At 40.6% G+C, this 19,330-nt stretch overlaps 3 protein-coding genes across 6 annotated transcripts; all 3 read left to right on the top strand.

Moving 5' to 3' along the window:
* The first annotated feature begins 5,836 nt into the window (after positions 1–5,836).
* On the top strand, positions 5,837–11,349 carry LOC6567553 (probable multidrug resistance-associated protein lethal(2)03659). The gene is made up of 7 exons (XM_001994079.3): positions 5,837–6,306; positions 6,850–6,935; positions 7,162–7,321; positions 7,398–7,764; positions 7,819–9,425; positions 9,483–11,121; positions 11,184–11,349. Exons 1-7 carry the CDS (start codon positions 6,230–6,232, stop codon positions 11,217–11,219), a joined length of 3,972 nt encoding a protein of 1,323 aa, XP_001994115.1. The 5' UTR covers positions 5,837–6,229; the 3' UTR covers positions 11,220–11,349.
* A 510-nt stretch (positions 11,350–11,859) lies between these two features.
* LOC6567554 (GPI ethanolamine phosphate transferase 1) lies at positions 11,860–14,595 on the top strand. The gene is made up of 2 exons (XM_032739760.2): positions 11,860–12,605; positions 12,669–14,595. The coding sequence occupies exons 1-2, from the start codon at positions 11,870–11,872 to the stop codon at positions 14,459–14,461; spliced, it is 2,529 nt and encodes an 842-aa protein (XP_032595651.2). The 5' UTR covers positions 11,860–11,869; the 3' UTR covers positions 14,462–14,595.
* Positions 14,596–14,647: 52 nt separating this feature from the next.
* LOC6567883 (TBC1 domain family member whacked) lies at positions 14,648–19,196 on the top strand. Of its 4 annotated transcripts, none has more exons than XM_032739758.2 (5): positions 14,648–14,968; positions 15,025–15,077; positions 17,024–17,251; positions 17,318–17,682; positions 17,775–19,196. In XM_032739758.2, exons 3-5 carry the CDS (start codon positions 17,045–17,047, stop codon positions 18,301–18,303), a joined length of 1,101 nt encoding a protein of 366 aa, XP_032595649.1. In that variant the 5' UTR covers positions 14,648–14,968; positions 15,025–15,077; positions 17,024–17,044; the 3' UTR covers positions 18,304–19,196. The 4 variants fall into 4 exon arrangements, with proteins under 4 accessions (XP_032595649.1, XP_032595648.1, XP_001994117.1 ...); XM_032739757.2 differs by having other exon boundaries at positions 14,650–14,968; positions 16,999–17,251; XM_001994081.3 differs by having other exon boundaries at positions 14,650–14,968; positions 15,022–15,077.
* Positions 19,197–19,330: the final 134 nt, after the last annotated feature.

The following is a 19,330-nucleotide window of genomic DNA, read 5'->3' as shown; positions in this document are numbered from 1 at the left end:
CATACATATATATAAATATATATATATATAAAATGTTATAGATGCTGCAGCTCCACAAAAAACAAAAAAAAACTATCAAGCAACAAGCAAGCGAGTTGGCAAAATTTTAATGCACTGTTTAATCATCGAATAATACCAAATATTTAATTGTTATTTAGCTGATACAATGAACAAAAGTCAGATTGAGAAAACGTTTTACGATTAAAGTTGTAAACAATTATATTAAATATGGATTGAAACAAGTATTTGAATTACTTATGATTAGTACTTGAACAGTATTATTGTATTACCTATGCTATAAGTTCCAGTTAAACAATCAACGCTTCAAATTACATATATAAGTCGAGTTATCTGAGTTATCAGCAATGCCAAAAACAAAAACTAAAACAAAAATCAAAAGTATTTACTTGTTCCCAAATATGGAAGCACTCACAGTATTCAATAATGAAGATATATCTGGGGCAACTTAAGATCTCTTACGACACAGTTTGGTCACGTAAAATGAAAGCATTTATTTCATTCGACAAAAAAAAAAAGAAGAAAAATCAATCTTGAAACTTTTTTATTCTATATATATATATATATGTCTTAATTATATATATTTTATATAGTTCATGTGCTATATAAGTTTTTAATTTTATGGCAAAGTTTTAATAAGCAGTGGATTAAACCATTAATTCTTATTCGAATATCTTCACCAAGAACAAGTTGTATTAGCTTTAGTTCTAGTACACTAAATGTGCCAAAAGACGAACAAAAAATCGTTAAAAATACAACCAAAAAAATATAAATAATAATAATTATATTAGATGCCAAATCGAAGCGTATTATATTTGAAATCTATCGTAGCCAATCGAAACCCTGTTAAATTTTGAAAACATCACATAATAATAAGATGAAGGAGAAAATCGTTAGGAAATTGTTAGGAAAGTTAAGGAGGAGTTCGGATATGTTATGGGTGTAAATGCGGTTGTTTAGGAACGCACCCAACGTACAATAAATTCAAATATTTATCGGATCAAAAGTATTTAAATCAAAAAAGTCAACCATTCCTATTGGCATATATTATACTATGTTTAGGTTTAGTCAAATGAATTAAAATCTACATAATTCAGATTGTTTGTTGTCTGTGCGCTAGTTGATTTTTAAGATTGAGTATTGCAGATTGGATATTTGATATAGTTTTTACCTGTTTTTTAGTTAGTTAGTTTAGGCAAATGTTTTCGAATGAATCATACAGTTTTCTACAATGTTTTTGTAATCCATTTTCTGTTATCCAACGGAGACAATTATTGCCAACTTCCAATTTACGAAAAGACTAGCAAATAATGTATCCAAAAAAAAATAATTCCTTCGAGTGCAAATGAATGTTTATTTAGAGTTTAATTATATTTAAATAGTGAAACCAAATACAATCTTAGCTGAATTTTAGCCCCTAAGTATGATGAAAAGAAAAAAAAAAACTCGTTCCACACTTTCTAATACGGCAACACTTACAAACCTCATTGCTAACACACACGAACACACATTTAATTTAGATCATTTTTAACAACAATTTATTGAATGGAAAAAGTTTGAATTAATAAACAAAAAACAATCTATACACGATGCAAGCGATTAAAAACAACATAAATTAATTATATAGAAAAATAAATAAAATAAAAATAAAAACTTCATTAATCAAAATAAAGGCAGAGTCTTTAATTGAACTTAGACTTATTATTCGCTTATTAGTTAATTGTAATTATTTTAAATCTATAATTATTTTTGTATAGAATGTATTAATTAATTACTTTTACTAAATTCATACATATTCATTGATATTATGGTTTTTCTTTTAATTGTTCTAATTTTTGTTTGACATTTTTCTTTTCATTTGCGGTTGCTTGGGGCATTGCAGATGTATACCACGGCATCAATGGCAACATGTCGCTGGATAGACGCGGTGAAATTGGAACGTCCCCAAATCGTTACGATCTCACGCTGGGCTCGGACAAATCCTCATCGCTGTCGCGCTCCGAGGCGGGCACCTATGACGTCATCCAGGCAGAGATACAGCATGCCAAACGGCAGGAGCTGGCCACTGGCGTCGCCACCGCACACAATGGTCACAACGGCAATGGGGGACTGCCCATTTCAAATAGCCATAGCCAAAACCATAGCCATAGCCATGACATCGAGGTCGAGGTGAAGAAACGCAAATGGCCCACCGAGCCGAGCTATTTCCTTGCCAAGGAGCTGCTAATGACTGAGCGCACCTACAAAAAGGATCTGGATGTCCTGAACAGTTCGTGGCGACAGGTGCTCAGTCTTGAGGATGTGGAACAGCTACAGCCGCTGTTCGAGCTGCTCGACTCGCTCGCCCAACATCACAATTTCTTTCTGCGCGACATTGAGCATCGCATGGTGATGTGGGAGGGGCGCGGCAATCATGACTCCCATCGCATTGGCGACGTCATGATGAAACATATGGGCGCATTGCCCATTTACGATGAATATGTGCAGACACATCAGGACATACTGCATTGCATGAACGACATGTACGAGTCGGACAGTCGCTTCCAGCACCTGTATAAGGACTTTGAACAGCAGAAGATTTGTTATCTACCCATTGGTGAGCTGCTACTGAAGCCACTGAATCGGATGCTCCACTATCAGCTCTTGTTGGAGCGCCTCTGCGATTATTATGCCGAAGAACACATCGATTATGCCGACTGTCAGGCTGTCTATCATCTGCTCATTCGCACCACCAAACAGATACGCACTCAGCTGCCCGATTCGGCAAATTTTGTTGAGCTCTGCGAGCTACAGCGCGACATTAGCTTCGAACAGCTGGTGCAGCCCCATCGCCGTCTCATACGTCAAGGCTGCCTGCTGAAGCACTCGAAGCGTGGCCTACAGCAGCGCATGTTCTTCCTTTTCTCGGATATACTGCTCTATGGCTCCAAGTCGCCGGTCGATCAAAGTTTCCGCATACTCGGCCATGTGCCGGTGCGTTCGCTGCTCACGGAGAATGCCGAGCACAATACGTTCTCCATATTTGGCGGCCAGTGTGCCATAACGGTGAGTGCTGGCACCACCGCAGAGAAGACTTTGTGGCTAGCTGAGCTCTCCAAGGCAGCGACCGACATCAAGAACAGGCCACCAAACATGCAGCTGCAGCTGACCACACTCAAAAATTGCAGTGAGTATCTCAAATGTGTTTTTTGGTTTAATAAGATCTCGATGCACGAATCTTCTGCTCTCACATTCGATTAATTTCAACATTTCTTCTCCTATTGTTACTCTGACAGCGACTTGTATTAATTACTTTAAATAATTTGTTCATTTCTCGATTATCAAGTTGCCATGCAAATGTAAAAGTCGCAAAGCTTAAGAAATTTCGACAAATGGCTGTCAGTGAAACATTTACTTGTCTTTTGTATTATGCTTAACGATTTATCTGTCTATCTAATCATCTAACTCTTTTATCATAATGACTGGCAAGAAAAGCACGCTGCGAAGCCTCGTAAGAAAGCATAGCTCCACTATCTCAAAATGTAAATGCCAACGTACCTTTAACCAATTGTATTGTTCGTTTTACGCACAGGCTCCTCGGAGGAGGGTCTCGACATGATCGGCTTGAGCAATGGCACGAACAGCCTGAACAGCAGCACTGGCGGCGGGGGTCCGTTGACGCCGCAACAGTTGCAGATGCAGCAGCAGAACAGGACACAACCGTCGCGCAGCAACACCGCTCTACACGTTTGCTGGCATCGTGGCGCCACCGTTGGGCTGGGCGATCATCTCATTGCGGCAGAGCATCAGCTGTCCGGCTATCTGCTGCGTAAATTCAAAAACAGCTCCGGCTGGCAGAAGCTATGGGTGGTGTTCACCTCGTTCTGTTTGTATTTCTACAAGAGCTATCAGGATGAGTTTGCATTGGCCAGTCTGCCGTTACTGGGCTATACGGTGGGTCCGCCCGGCCATCAAGATGCGGTCCAAAAGGAGTTTGTCTTTAAGCTATCCTTCAAGAATCACGTGTACTTCTTCAGAGCGGAGAGCGCGCATACTTACAACAGGCAAGTTTGAAATTTATATTCATCCAACTATCTATGTATATTAATGCTTTGATCTCTTGCAGGTGGTTAGAAGTGCTGCGTAGCACTACCCAAACACAGGACTTTAAGAACGTAAACAGTCATGCGTCCAGTAATTAGTTCAGTTAATCCCAGGCTGTACAAACAATATCCACCAGAAACAGACAGAGACAAATATATAATCCTTGTGCAATTCCATGGAGCCGCCCAGTTTCTGTCAAGCTGAAGCTGAAGCAGCCCACATAGAAATGTGCTCTAGTATTCTAATTCTATTTTTTATATATAACGTATACACAACAATTCCCTTTTTATATACTCGACTCTATTTAACTTCACACTTATACACGGCGTATTTTTACGCAAAAGTCTAGCTTCTAAGGTCACATTTCCATGTAAATAACGTCTCGTATTTTATGTTGATCTTCGTCTTGTTCTATGTGTTGGTCCATATTTTTGTGCTACATACAATAATTCTTTGTATTTTGTATGTGGTTTTATTATTATTATTGTGTATTCAAGTATTTTTTAATCATCTTGTGTGTCAAAGTATAATTTAAAATATTAACCAATTGAAATTGAATTTGTCATACGAGTGCAATAAATAAACAAAAATTATATAAAAAAAAATATATATATATATATGCATGGGATCCGCTGTTGCCTTACGACACTTTGCGTCGAATTTTTTATATTGCGCTTTACTCAAATAATTGTCATACGAGTAAAAAACATGAAATTTTCTTTAAAATATTTAATAAACACTCAGCTTAAGTCATTAACTTTAATAGAATTTAACAATTTAATAAAAACTTAAACAACAAAATAAAATACTGTTTCACTTCTAGTTTTATACATACATATGTAAATCTATGTATGGATGGAAGATTTTGGGGTGCTGAATAATACCACTAAACAAGACACACACATATTTATCGACTATTATTATTATACAGATATTAATATGAGAATCTAATTTCAACTTTAACTTGAATGTTTCTTATTCGATCTTGAAATTTGTCCAATTGATCAAAAGTATGTATTTGACGTCTATAGCTCTTAAAGTCGGCAGTTAATCTTAAATAAAAATATATGGATTCGGAGATGTTTCGCTCAACCTGTAACATACATTCGCACTAAACTATTATACATTATTTTTAATGGTTTCAGGATGTAACAAAAGTGGAAATTCAAATAAAAAAAACTTTTACTGCTGGCAAATCATCACAAATTAAAGCCACCTTCAGTCTATCCTACAACGATACATTCATTCATTCAGCATTCAAATTTCAGCAAGAAAGGATTCAATTTTCATACAAAATAGTGGCGAAGCAGTTCGATTTAAGATTCGTTAAGAAACGAGCCCTTAATTTTGATTACGATAGAGATTGTCGAATCACTCAAAATGCAAAAAGAACAAATCTGAGATTTACTGATAATAATATATTTGTTTACCCCTTCTTATCTGTTAATCACATAATAAAATGTGTTGATTAAAATCATTGTCTATTCGTACGGGAAAACGACGGTCATTCAATGGCCATATGCAAAGCTCGTTATTAAAGCACAATACGCTTCAGATATTTGAGAGAGCGAAAGCTTCTTTAAAAAAAAAAAAACTGCTTGTCGAACGAAGGGAGAGAGCGACCGCAACAGTTGTTTTCACAGTAAGTTCACATAAAAGGCGAAAGCCTGTCAGCTGTGTGTTTAGAACGTGTTCCGCGACCGGAGAGTGAACAGCTGTGAGTTACTCACGGTGGCCAGACAAATTTAATACAAAATTGAAATAAAAAACTTATTTAACATTTTCTTATCTGCATATTTTACGGTGTGATGTAATTAATTTAATTATGAAAACGCAAGTGTGCACGCTTTTATGGAGTGCTTAAGATAAACGGATAATATTAAACAGCTAAATGATATAGCGGCAGCATCTCTAGCTAAAACAGTGGAATATTTTGTATTAGTAAAGAGCAAATTCTGCAGAGCTTTGCACGAGTAAATCCGCTGAGAATATCATATACAAACTAAAAACTACATGTGCACCAAGAATCACTCAGAGCAAATAATTGAATCTGTGATCTGAATCTGATCGTTTAAATGTTTGTAAGTGTTTCTTCTGTTCTGTGTAACCAAATAAGAAGGAAAGCAATATGCAATCAATAAAGGCCGACGAACTACCCGAAAATCCGCGGGAGCGAAGTAACCCATTTGCAGAACTTATGCTTTGGTGAGTGTTTATATCATTCTTGTTATTTTATTATGTTTGCAGCATTAAATCTATAACTGACAATAGTGACGAGGCATTTCTTATATTCCACTGAGTAATTTAATTACGTGCGCGAATTTCTTGAATATATCTAGATATCTTATCTTTCAGATTGTTAAAAATAATAATGTTGTACAAATATTATACAAATATATTGTGGTATCTAGAAGTCCAATATAAAACAGACATGTGATAATTTACATTTAAAGTGAAACTTCAATGCGAGAGGTATATATATATATATATATATATATATATATATATATATATATATATCCTCTCGCATTTCTTATCTATTTAATAAATAGTTTGCAAACACATTTAATATAATTTATATCACTAAGCCGACAGGACTAAGTATTGCATATCTATTATATTTTATGTTACAAGCTGTTTTGATAAGGCTCAGTTTACTATTCATTTATACATGCTTATTTATTATTATACCCTATAAAGCCTTAATTTTATCTTTGTTTCGTCATGATGTATTTCGAAATCGTAAAGCTTTGTCTTTCCGGTATTGTTCAAGGGCCGCAAGAAGACGTTGGAGCAACCAGATTTATACCGGCCACTGAAAGAGCACAAATCTGGTGAGTAATGCTGATAGATATTTTCTTATATATATGATCACCAATGACTTGCAGCTTATCTCAAGATTGTGGTTCTACATGAGTTTAAGATGATTGCTGCGAAATTTGTTGAATTTTTGGAGCTCAACTAGATTTTTATTGCATAGTTCATTGTCACTTAAACATATTTTCACGATAACGCATATCTAGTTGGTTGGTGCTGATGTACTTGTGTAATTATCCACAGATTCACTTGGAGATCGCCTGTGCGCTGCCTGGGATGCGGAAGTTGTTCAGAGATCAGCACAAAACAAGGCACCTCGCTTGGGGCGCGTTGTGCTCCGCGTTTTTGGCTGGCATCTGTTAACCACTGGAGTGGTGCTGGGGGTCAGAGAATTTGTTGTAAAGTAAGTTGAGCATAATGCGCTCTCTTGGATCATTTTAATATTGAAAAACAAAAATAAACAAACATTGATTTTGTAGGGTAACCCAGCCCATGTGCCTTTATGGCATTATGTCCTACTTTTCGGGCGAGGATCCTGACCCACTTAAGGCGCAGTTATATGCGGCGGGTCTGATGATTGCCTCGGTGCTCTCGGTCGTTACTGGACATCCGTTTATCTTGGGTCTGTTGCATCTGGGTATGAAGATGCGGATTGCACTTTGCAGCCTGGTTTACCGAAAGGCGCTGCGCTTGAGTCATACAGCTCTGGGAGATACATCGATCGGTCAGGTGGTGAATCTGCTGTCTAACGATGTGGGACGCTTCGATGTGATCCTTATTAATGTACACTTCTTGTGGTTAGCCCCACTGGAGTTGATCGTTGTCACCTTTCTTATGTATCAAAAGGTAACAATAACGCATAGCCATTTATTCAGAATGATCTGCAAGTGTTGCTTATAGATTGGACCCGCCGCCTTCTTTGGGGTCGCTTTGATGTGCCTCTTTCTGCCGATGCAAGCCTACCTGGCGAAGAAGACATCTGTACTCCGGCTGCTCACCGCTCTGCGCACAGACGAACGTGTGCGAATGATGAACGAACTCATCTCTGGTATCCAAGTGATCAAGATGTATGCTTGGGAGAAGCCCGTCGGCAAGCTTGTGGAGCTCATGCGGGGCAAGGAGATGATATGCATTAGGAAAGTCAACTATATTCGTGGCATCCTCATTGCCTTTGGCATGTGCCTATCGCGCACCCTCACCTTTGTCAGCCTGGTGGGCTTCGTGCTGCTAGGCAACATATTGACTGCCGGCGAGGCATTCTTTATCACCGCCTATTACAATCTGCTGCAGCGCGCCGTCACCAATTTCTTTCCTCTCAGCATTTCGCAATTGGCAGAGATTACCGTGTCCATCAAGCGTCTGCAGACCTTTATGCATCGACCGGAGACCCAAGTGCAAGACACATCAAATGCAATTACTGCTCCGGCCTTCGCCAGCGAAAAGAATGATAAGGAAAATGGTGGCCTGATCAACAATGGCAATGGGCATTTTACCAAGAACAATAGCAATGAGGAGACGCTCGTTGAATTCAACGGCTTTCATGCCAAATGGGACCCAGAAGCAACAGAGAATACTCTGGACAATATCAATTTGAAATTGGGTCGTCAACAGTTGGTGGCTGTGATTGGACCCGTCGGTGCAAGCAAGTCCAGCCTGATACAATCCATTCTCGGTGAACTGCCCGCGCAAAAGGGAAGCCTGAAAGTCAATGGCAAATTCTCGTATGCCGCTCAAGGGCCTTGGCTTTTCACGGGAACTGTTCGAGAAAATATCCTCTTTGGATTGACACTGGACAAGCATCGCTATCGCACAGTGGTGAGGAAGTGTGCCCTCGAACGTGACTTTGAGCTACTTCCTCAAGGCGACAAGACAATTGTGGGCGAGCGAGGAGCTTCACTCTCTGGTGGACAAAAAGCCCGGATCAGTCTGGCAAGGGCTGTGTATCGTCGGGCGGATATTTACCTACTGGATGATCCACTTAGCGCAGTGGACACCCATGTGGGTCGTCACTTGTTCGATCAGTGCATGAAAGGGTATTTGAAGAGCGAACTAGTCATCCTGGTCACACATCAGCTGCAGTTCTTGGAGCACGCTGATCAGATTATCATAATGGACAAAGGTAAAATTAGTGCAATGGGTACCTATGCCACGATGCAGCAGAGTGGCTTGGACTTTGCCCAACTGCTCACCGACTTGAATAAGCCCAATGTAGAGGAGCTGGAGAACCAAAAGAGTAATGCTGGCGATCACACAAGTATCTCATCCAAAATCAGCCGGCAGACTTCGCGCACTGAGAGTTTCGGATCGGTGAGCTCGCTTGCCGATTCCATTGTCCAGGACTCGGCGATCGTTCCGCAGGAGACACGCGTTGAGGGCAAAATCAGTCTGGGTCTCTATAAGGAATACTTTACAGCGGGCAGCGGTTGGTTCTTGGTATCATTTATGATGCTCCTATGCATTGGCACACAAGTGGTAATCTCTGCAGCGGACGTGTTTCTCTCCTACTGGTAAGTGCTACCTATTCAATACTCTTCGTTGGATAACCTATATCTTCTTCGCATCAGGGTTAACAAGAACCAGAACAACACTGATGTCAATTACGATCCTGTCGATATGTATTACTTTACTGCACTTAATGTGGTTGCCATTATCCTCAGCGTAATGCGTCCAATAGTCTTCTATTCGATGGCCAGGCGCAGTTCCGTACAGCTCCACAATGCCATGTACCGTGGCATCACTAGAGCAGCAATGTACTTCTTCAATACGAATCCCTCGGGTCGGATACTGAATCGCTTCTCAAAGGATCTCGGTCAACTGGATGAAGTACTGCCAACAATTATGTTGGACGTGGTGCAAATCTTTCTCACATTGGCTGGTGTCATTGTTGTCATCTGCATCACGAATCCATATTATATAATCCTCACTATTGCGCTGGGAATCGTATTCTACTATCTGCGAGAGTTTTATCTCAAGACCTCGAGAGATGTGAAACGTCTGGAGGCAGTGGCCAGATCTCCGATATATTCACATCTCGGCATATCACTTAACGGACTAACCACAATTAGAGCTCTAGGAGCACAGAAGGCTCTCATTGCTGAATTTGATAATCTACAGGATCTGCATAGCTCTGGCTACTATACTTTTCTGGCCACGAGTCGAGCCTTCGGCTACTATATCGACTTCTTCTGCACGCTGTACACTATCATCATTGTACTTAATTACTTCATTAATACGCCAACGAATCCCGGTGAGGTTGGCCTAGCCATTACCCAGGCAATGAGCCTGGCGGGCATGGTGCAGTACGGCATGACACAATCCGCTGAATTGGATACCACGATGACTGCAGTTGAACGCATCCTGGAATATGATGAGATCGAGCCAGAGGGTGATTTTGAATCGAAAGCAGACAAGAAACCACCAATAACATGGCCAGAGGAGGGCAAAATTGTAGCCGATGATCTCAGTTTACGATATTTCCCCGATCCACAGTCCAAGTATGTGCTCAAGTCGCTCAACTTCGAGATCAAGCCCATGGAAAAGGTGGGCATTGTGGGTCGCACTGGTGCTGGCAAATCCTCGCTTATTAACGCCCTCTTCCGCCTATCCTACAATGACGGCTCTATCATCATTGACAGCCGCGACACCAACGAACTAGGACTACACGATCTGCGTAGCAAGATCTCTATTATACCTCAGGAACCAGTGCTGTTTACTGGAAGTATGCGCTACAATCTCGATCCCTTCGAGGAGTACAGCGATGCCAAGCTTTGGGATGCTCTCGAGGAGGTCAAGCTGAAGCCTGTCATCAGTGATCTCCCGAGTGGGCTCTTGAGTAGAATCTCCGAGGGAGGCAATAACTTTAGTGTGGGTCAAAGGCAGCTGGTGTGCTTGGCACGAGCTATTCTTCGCGAGAATCGTATTCTGGTGATGGACGAGGCCACAGCCAATGTGGATCCACAGACAGATGCCCTCATTCAGACGACGATTAGAAATAAATTCAGGGAGTGCACAGTTTTGACAATAGCCCACCGCCTGAACACGATTATGGACTCGGATAAGGTCATAGTGATGGATGCTGGCCAGATGGTGGAGTTCGGATCACCTTACGAACTCCTTACTCAGTGTGACTCGAAGATCTTCCATGGTATGGTCATGGAGACTGGTCAAAATAGCTTTGATAGTCTGCTAAAAGTAGCAGAAAAGGTATGTATTACATATGGAACCAACTGAAGAATAGAAAATAATCCAATATATTATTTTTACAGGCCCATTTGGAATCACAGAAGCAAAAAACTGCCTAGCATCAATATTTAGATGTCTACGAAAACAAAATAAAGTACTTAAAGTATTGTCAATTAGTTATCTACAAATTAATTACAATAAATCTCAGACTCTTAGTTTATCGGTGTCTCTATACATATACGCAATAAATTGAAATTAACTTTAATTGATACTTTAAATTTCCATAACATTTGATTGGATATGAACAAGAACAAGAGAGTCCCTCGTGCGATTGAGAACGGTATCGAAAACTGTCGGATTCCATTTGAAGCTAGTCAATGCCGCCGAAGCATTCTTGTTGAAACCACCAAAGATGACCTTGTGTTCAAGACGATCGCTGAGAAAGACAACAAGACGGTCCGCTGGTGGCTCCAAACCCAAATCACGATGCACCGCCTGTGGTTGCACACCATTGATGATCGTCTTTTGGAAATAGATAATCGATATGAAACTACATTGCTGAAAAACAGAAAGAAAAATACAGATAATAGCAAAAAATACTATTTATAAAATGGTTTCTTATTAAAGATTGAATATACATATATATGTATGTATATATCAAGCAGACATAAATTCAATTCAATTCAAAGCTTACTTTAATGGGCGAAAAGAAAAAAAAGTTTTGAAATTTCAATATTTAACAATTGAAACAAAAGAAATCAAATTAAAAATGTGTGGTTTTGGCTACGGCTATGCATTGGTTGTGCAACTGCTGCTGCTGTGCTCCGTCTACGTCATCTACTTTCAATCCACACTAATGTCCGGCCTGAAGCCGCAACAGACGTTATTGAAGCAACCACCAGCCAATCGGCTTGTTGTTTTTCTTACTCACGGCCTGAGCGCCAAGTCATTCTTTGAGTATCGTTGCCGCAATTTGCCGGACCTACGCAAGATCTTCCTAAAGCAGGGACAGGTGGGCATCAGCCATTCCCCGGCAGTCACCACATTCAGATCTGCGCAAGTGAGTATCTTTTCTGGTTGCTATGAAGATGCCTTGGCTCCTGTGCACGGCGTCGCCTTCGACACAATCTTCAATCGAAGCACGCGCAGCTATGCCTGGGCCCCCGGCGAGTTGCTGCAATACTTTCCGGCTATCTATAAAATGAAAACGCTTCCCAATGAAATCTCGAACTGGGCTGAAGACTCCTCAAAGCTAGATGAGTGGTCGTTTAAGGCAGTCGTTGATTTTCTTGACAGCGAGGCGCCACAGCTGCAGCATCTGAGGGGTCTGGTGTTTATTATCCAGCTGCTGGGCCTGCAAGTGTCAAATGGAATAAAAATGTTTCATGAGAACCTCAACTACACTCAACGAGGCATTTGGACAACATACAAACGTTTTTTGCAAGCCTTTCCGGATCGACGTACAGCATTTTTGCTAATCTCTCATCATGGCAAGCCAGTGTGGGGTGAGCTTAACAACTCTGACTGATTGCATCCACTTTCCACATGCTTCTTTTTAGGCTTTCCAGCCAGCAAAAGCAAACAAGAGCTGGAGACTCCTTTCTTGCTTTGGGGCGCTGGCGTCTCCAACAGCAATTCCCGCCTTGGACGCACATTTGTGGCTAATGAGCAGCAGCAGCGCCTGCCGCTGCACGTCTTGGAGCCCGTCCAGTTGACACCTCTGATGAGCGGCTTGTTGGGTCTGCCGCCGCCAGTTAACAATCGTGGACAACAACCTGCGGGTCTACTCAACGCCAGCAGTCACGAGGCCCATGCCATGTACACCAATATGCTGCAGTTGCTCGAACAAGCGTTGCAAGCGCGGCGGCATCATCGACGTGGATTCTTAAATAACTTGATGCCCAACTATTGGATGAACTGCGGACAACTGGATAAGCTCATTGCCACAGGGAATTTATTGTGGTATCAGCGACGCTTTCTCTTGCTTAAGGAATACAGTGAAGACGTTATGCCCTTGTTGCTGCAGTGCATCATGTACTATGAGCACTATTATCGCCGCATCCTGTTGCTGGCCAGTGCTTTTGCTTACCTTGGCTGGCTGCATCAGTTGCGCTGTTTGTCTGGCCAGGCAGGCAGGACTAGTAGCAGACAGTTGTTGTTGGCCAAGTCGCTGTTGCGTCTCTTAATTCTTCTGATTTTCGCTTTCGTGCTGCTGCAGCGTGTTTCTTGGTTAAATAGTGGACTACTGCTGCTGCCCGGACTCATTTGGACGATGGCTCTGAAAACGCATGAGAAGAGCGCCAATATCATGTCTTGTCGCCAGCTGATGTGGCCCATTGTGCTGTCGTTATGCTGCATCGCTGTCTTCTTTGACCGCCGCTACATCTCCTGCTGCTATATGGGATTCACCTGCTATAACAATCGCTGCATCTTTATACAGCGGCGTTCGCTCAACTTCTACATTTGGCTAATGATCGTCTGCTGCTTGACACTGGTTTGCTGGCTGCCATGCTCACTGGGCTATTGGCAGCGTAGTCTGCTCCTAGGCAACCTAATCCTTACACTTGTACGCCCATTTGTTTGTCGTACGCTGCACTTGGCCTGTGCCACGCACAGGCAGAGCTTGCTGTGCAATGGACTCGTTCTGTTCATGGCTGGACTGCATTTGCTGTGCAGTTCGCAGCCTTGGATGATTCATCTGATTGCTCGTGCGTATTTGTGCTATGTGTTCTATCCGCGCTCTCGACAGCAAGCATTGGAGCTGATTATCTTCAATCTGTGCACGCTGTACGCGATGCTGTGCACATCCTTCGAATCATTGGTCATACAACTACTGGCCATGGAACTGCAACTGGCTCTGCGCCTAAGGCAGGAGAATGAAATGGAGATTAATCAAAAGCAAACAATGGCCATGTACATATTCATGTACAGCATGTACTCCTTCTTTGTGATTGGCGAGATTGCAGCTGTGTATAGATTTTGTTATTACATAAGAATTACGGGCTTTGGATACTATTCAATGCTAATCAATGGGTTACTTATTGCATTGAAACTGCTGTTGCCGGTTCTCCTGCTGTTGTGCATCATTTGCGTTAACTGTGAGATTGCTTGGCCGCATCGCCGAGAGATCTTCCAGAGGCTGCTCATCATGTGTAATTTTATGGCACTGATATTCCTGTTTCGAGTACGCGCTGATGGTTCTTGGTGGGAAATTAGGGATCGCCTAATCCATCTTATCGTTGTGCAAGTATTGCCATTTATATGCCTGCTGCTAATTAATCTGGCACACTTCATGTTGGGAGACAGTGCAAAAGATTTGTTGGAGCTACCTAAATGGAACGAACGTCTGGTTAACAAATAAATAAAATTATTTTTAAAAAAATTCCAGTAGCGGCTTAACATAATTGAATCCAAAGAAATGCGCGCTTAAATTGTATTATTTTAGGACACTGTACCGCTGTACATACCGCTGTTAGCGGTCTATCGAAACTTACATGCACTATCGATATTTTGTAATAACCACTCTACGACAAAGCAAAACGATATGTCATCGCTATGTGCTCGGCTGTTCACATCGCGCAGTACCCAACAGAGCCCCAAAATAATTAACTTTTGTGCAAATTTTCATTATTAAACGACCAAATATCTAAAATTTGTGTGCCAAATTTAAAAAATGTGCTGCTGAAATATTGTGTGTTTTTTTTTTCAACTACGTAACAAAAGCAATTCTCTTATTCGATGGCTACCTCTCCCTTTCCAGTTTGTATAGGAAATAAACAAATATCCAATTGGAATATAGTGTTTACACCAACACAATAAATGCGACACACTTGTGCGGGCGCAAAGTGTAAAGCGAAACCGAGAAAACGTAAGAAAGCATAGAAAGTTCACGTGAAAAATTTACAATTGCGCATTCCACAGCAGCAGCTCAGCAACAACAACAATAACACCAGTCAGCGAGAACAAGTCGCTCAAAGGTAAGCAATAAGTGGATGTATAGGGTGCGGGGGAGGGGGCGTTGCGCTGTTAATAATAATAACAATTGCTAGGTATTGTACAGACTCACGCATACACATACAATAATGTCACTTGTTTTGGAGCGCGTAGGCAAAATGGCAGCCAAGAGCAACACTGGCGCATTTAGTGGGTGGGCCGTGCCTCTGCATGTGTGTGTGTGTGAATGTGAGTGTGTGTGTGTATTTATTAGTCAATGAAACCTTCGTATTTACCTTAAACACTTGGTCGCACTAGAAGTTAGCGTTATGAAATACACATTGCTGATAAGAATGCTAACTGGATCAAAAGATGACCTCGTCAGCAATTCAGAAATTCCCATCAGAATTGTGCCGCACTCATGAATTGCAAGTGACTTTCTTTTTGGTGCCCTGCAGCTGTTGCTTTGCTTTGCTTTGCTTTGCACTTTTGTTTTGTCATTTTCTGCGCGTTTGCTCGCTTTTTGTTTTGCAATTAAGTATTCAGTGAGCTGAAAGCAACAGCATACAAACAGCATGGTTACCTCAATTAGCCAGTTGCCTGTCGTTAAGCACTCAAACACAAAATGAGACTTCAGATTATATTTGAGCTTCCGGCTATGGCAATAGGAAGACTGCAATTGACTCTGAGCCTGACTCTCAACATTTCCTTGTTAATTTGAGTCAGGAAGTTGAAAGCACTTCAGACTGAGCCTCCTCAGAAATGGGCGCTGTGATATTTAACACCTTAGTGTTACAAAAAATAAATTAAATGCTTTCCACAAAGTTTACCTGTAGATTACATCTCATCTTTCTTGGTTACTGTTACTATCCCTCCCAAAATCGAACAGCTTTCAAATAGTTGCTGACTAATTTCAAAGTTCTTACTCGCTTCTTCGATTTATTTACTTGAGCTCATAAAACAGTTGCGCAGCCTGTTCTTGGTGTCTATCCTTTTGTCTATCAGTCTTTCAGTTAGTTTGTTTTATTTGGTTTTTGGTTTTGAGGCTTTTGCATAGGCGACTTTTAAATTAGTTGCCATGGTATCATTATTCCGCTTGCATTATAATAAAAGAAGCGCCAGCTTGGAGGTGCTGCTGCTTCTCAATGGAAATAGGTGGGCATATAAAATACGAATATTATCAAGGCGCAATAATATCTAACCAACCACTGATAAGGTCATGTTATAAATAAACAATAACAATCATATCTCATTAGTTTACTTAAAGATATACATATACTGTCTGTGTTTGTATGTGTATTTATATATATTTATATATATGTATGAGTAATGCTTGCCCAAAATTGTGCTAAACGTTGTGAATTGAAAGAATGATGATTGAGAGACAGTCAAAGTAGCATTGATCGCCTTTAATTGCGCAGTTTTTCATAATGCACACACAGACAAAAACCCAGCAAATTATTAATGCAAATTTTCTTTGGCTCTTGGTATAATTGGGTGCCGCTCTCTCTTGATCTCTCTAACTAGGTCTAGTATTCTCTCCCTCTCTCACTCAGTCCACCTACATATTTACGTGCATATAAGCTACGCTGTTTTTGTACCCTACACCCACGGCAAATGTTGTAAAAAGGGCATAATAAAGTTCTGTAAATGTTTGTGAGCGACTATTCAAGATCGCTCCAAAATCATAATGTGTTTTTTATGAAGACGACAACCAAGTCAATCTCAGACACTATGTAAGCTATTGGCACTAAATTTATAATTTAGCGCTCCTTATACTGACCAAGATCTATTCTTTAAAGCTCTCCAAGATTTTCCAAATTATATATAAAATAATAGTGTTTGTTTTCTGTAAGTATCGCAATTGTTTACAGGGTATATTGTAGTTGGACACACCCGACTTAAGCATTATTTTTTCCTATATAATGTGGGCGTCTCTTAATTTATAATAATTTATGTATTTAGTTTGGTATCATTCTGCCCAGCACAGACGACGACGACGACGACACAGATGGCAACAGCAGGGCGTTCCTTGGATACGATCTCGCTGTGCTCCACCGTATCCAGTTGTCCGGATCGCAATGGCTTCTATGGCGGATTTCAACGCACCGACAAGCCCAAGGAGCCGCTCTCCAAGGCACAAATCATAGCTCGCGAAAAGAAATGGCTCTATATGACAGACAATTGGTCCATCTACATGTCCAAGAACTACAAAAAGGTAACGATTAAGAATATATATTTCAATATGAAAAAAACATAATTACAACCATTTCCATATTTGCAGATACGCGACAGATGTCGCAAGGGCATACCCAAGTCGGTGCGTCCCAAAGCCTGGTTCTATTTATCTGGTGCTTATTTGCTAAAGAAAAAGAATCCCGATGTCTACGAGGAGCTGCTGAAGAAGCCCGGCAATCCCACAACCATTGAGGAAATCAAAAAGGACAAACATCGTCAGTTTCCGTTTCACGAAATGTTTCTCGACGAGCAGAAGGTGGGCCAAATCGAGCTATTCAATGTGCTCAAGGCCTATTCAATATATAATCCCAAAGTGGGCTTCTGCCAAGCGCAAGCACCAATAGCCGCATTTCTATTGATGCACTTGCCGGCAGAGGATGCCTTCTGGGTGTTCGTCAGCGTATGTGATGTGTAAGTCATTTCCTAATACAGTGGTCTGCTACTCACATCAAATAGGAGGCTTTGTCTTAAGGATAAATAATTCACACTTTTGTTTATTACAGCTACTTGCAAGACTATTTTATACCTGGCCTCGAGGTGATACAAAACGATGCGGGCATCTTGGAGGGCCTGCTGAAGAAAACCTGCCCGCCCGTCTACCGTCATCTTCAGAAGCACAAAGTGGAGCCGCTGCTTTATATGACCGATTGGTTTCTGTGCGCCATGACGCGCACGCTGCCATGGGAGACGCTGTTGCGCGTCTGGGATTGCTTTTTGGCCGAGGGAATACGTGTTATTTTCAAGGTGGCACTGGTCATCATTGGTGCTTCGCTCAGTAGGCACAAGGTGCGCAAAACTTGTACGGGCTTATGTGAAACATTGGCTGTGCTGCGCTCTCCGCCCGAGCATATTATGGAGGAGGAGTTCATTATCAACAACATGATGAGGCTCAATTTGCGTGTGGAGGATTTTCAAATTGAGCATACGCGCCAGAAGGTGCGACGTGCCAAGCAAAAAGCCCAACAGGATGGGTTAAATGGTGGCCCAGATTCCAGCACCAGCAATGGTAGGCGCAACATGCCCACACTGTGAGGTTGCACAACAATAAACACAAATTTATTTGTGTTTATTTATTTAATACTACAACTACTACTACTACTACTACGTGAAACACCAACAACTTGTTACTAAACACACACACAAACACAAACATAACATAAGTTTTATATATATATATTCGTATATACAAACAGAAAATAATGTAATGTCGAATAGTGGAGCGAGCGTGCACAAAGGAGAACGGAACTGAAACTTGTAATCCTCGAAACGATACGAAAAACAAAAAAAAAAAAAACTGTTTAAAAGAACAGTCAGAATTATCAGCTAATTTTCATTCCATGCGCATACGAAATGTATTTGGCAAACCGATTTGTTTAATATTGCATAAGTGAAAACATTGTTCTAATTTTTATTTTATTTATATGGTTGCAATTATTATGTGCGTGCAATTTGTTTATGCTTTTCAAAAGTATTTATTATTATTTATTATATTACATTATAACAACATATATTATAGTTTTAACGTTCTTTAAACCACATACATAATATGTGTGTATTACATATCGTATTATTATCGTATTGAATCGATTACGACAACATAGAAGTACATTATATTGGCAGCTGCAATGTTTCTATATAGCTCAAACATGCATTCTCGATCTGTATCATATATACATACATATATTAATGTAATCTTAAGGTGTTCTTTTCTCATTTTGATTCGCTTTTACTAAACCACCTCAAACAATGAAATTCAATTCAAATATGTCGTTGATATATACATACATACTTTTAAATTGAAAACATTTGTGTTATCCAAAAATATTGTGGGGGCGTTCTTGGGGGTCCTTAGGCGACATTAATAATAAAAATGAAAACACCATTACTAATAAAAATACAAATCTTCGATTTTATAGATGAACACACACCTACAATGATTTACCTGAATTTCTCGATTGAAGAGTTTAGTTAACCCGCTTAAATAGTAGTTATTGGATTTAAATAATCCATCAAATTCAATTCAAGTTTTTAGAAGGCAGAATATTGCACCCAAAGAAAA

This window comes from Drosophila grimshawi, unplaced genomic scaffold, assembly GCF_018153295.1.
Source record: "Drosophila grimshawi isolate 15287-2541.00 unplaced genomic scaffold, ASM1815329v1 contig_311, whole genome shotgun sequence".
Taxonomy (NCBI): Eukaryota; Metazoa; Arthropoda; class Insecta; order Diptera; family Drosophilidae; genus Drosophila; species Drosophila grimshawi.
Note: the sequence above shows the minus strand (reverse complement) of the source record. Positions and strands in the feature narration are given on the sequence as shown.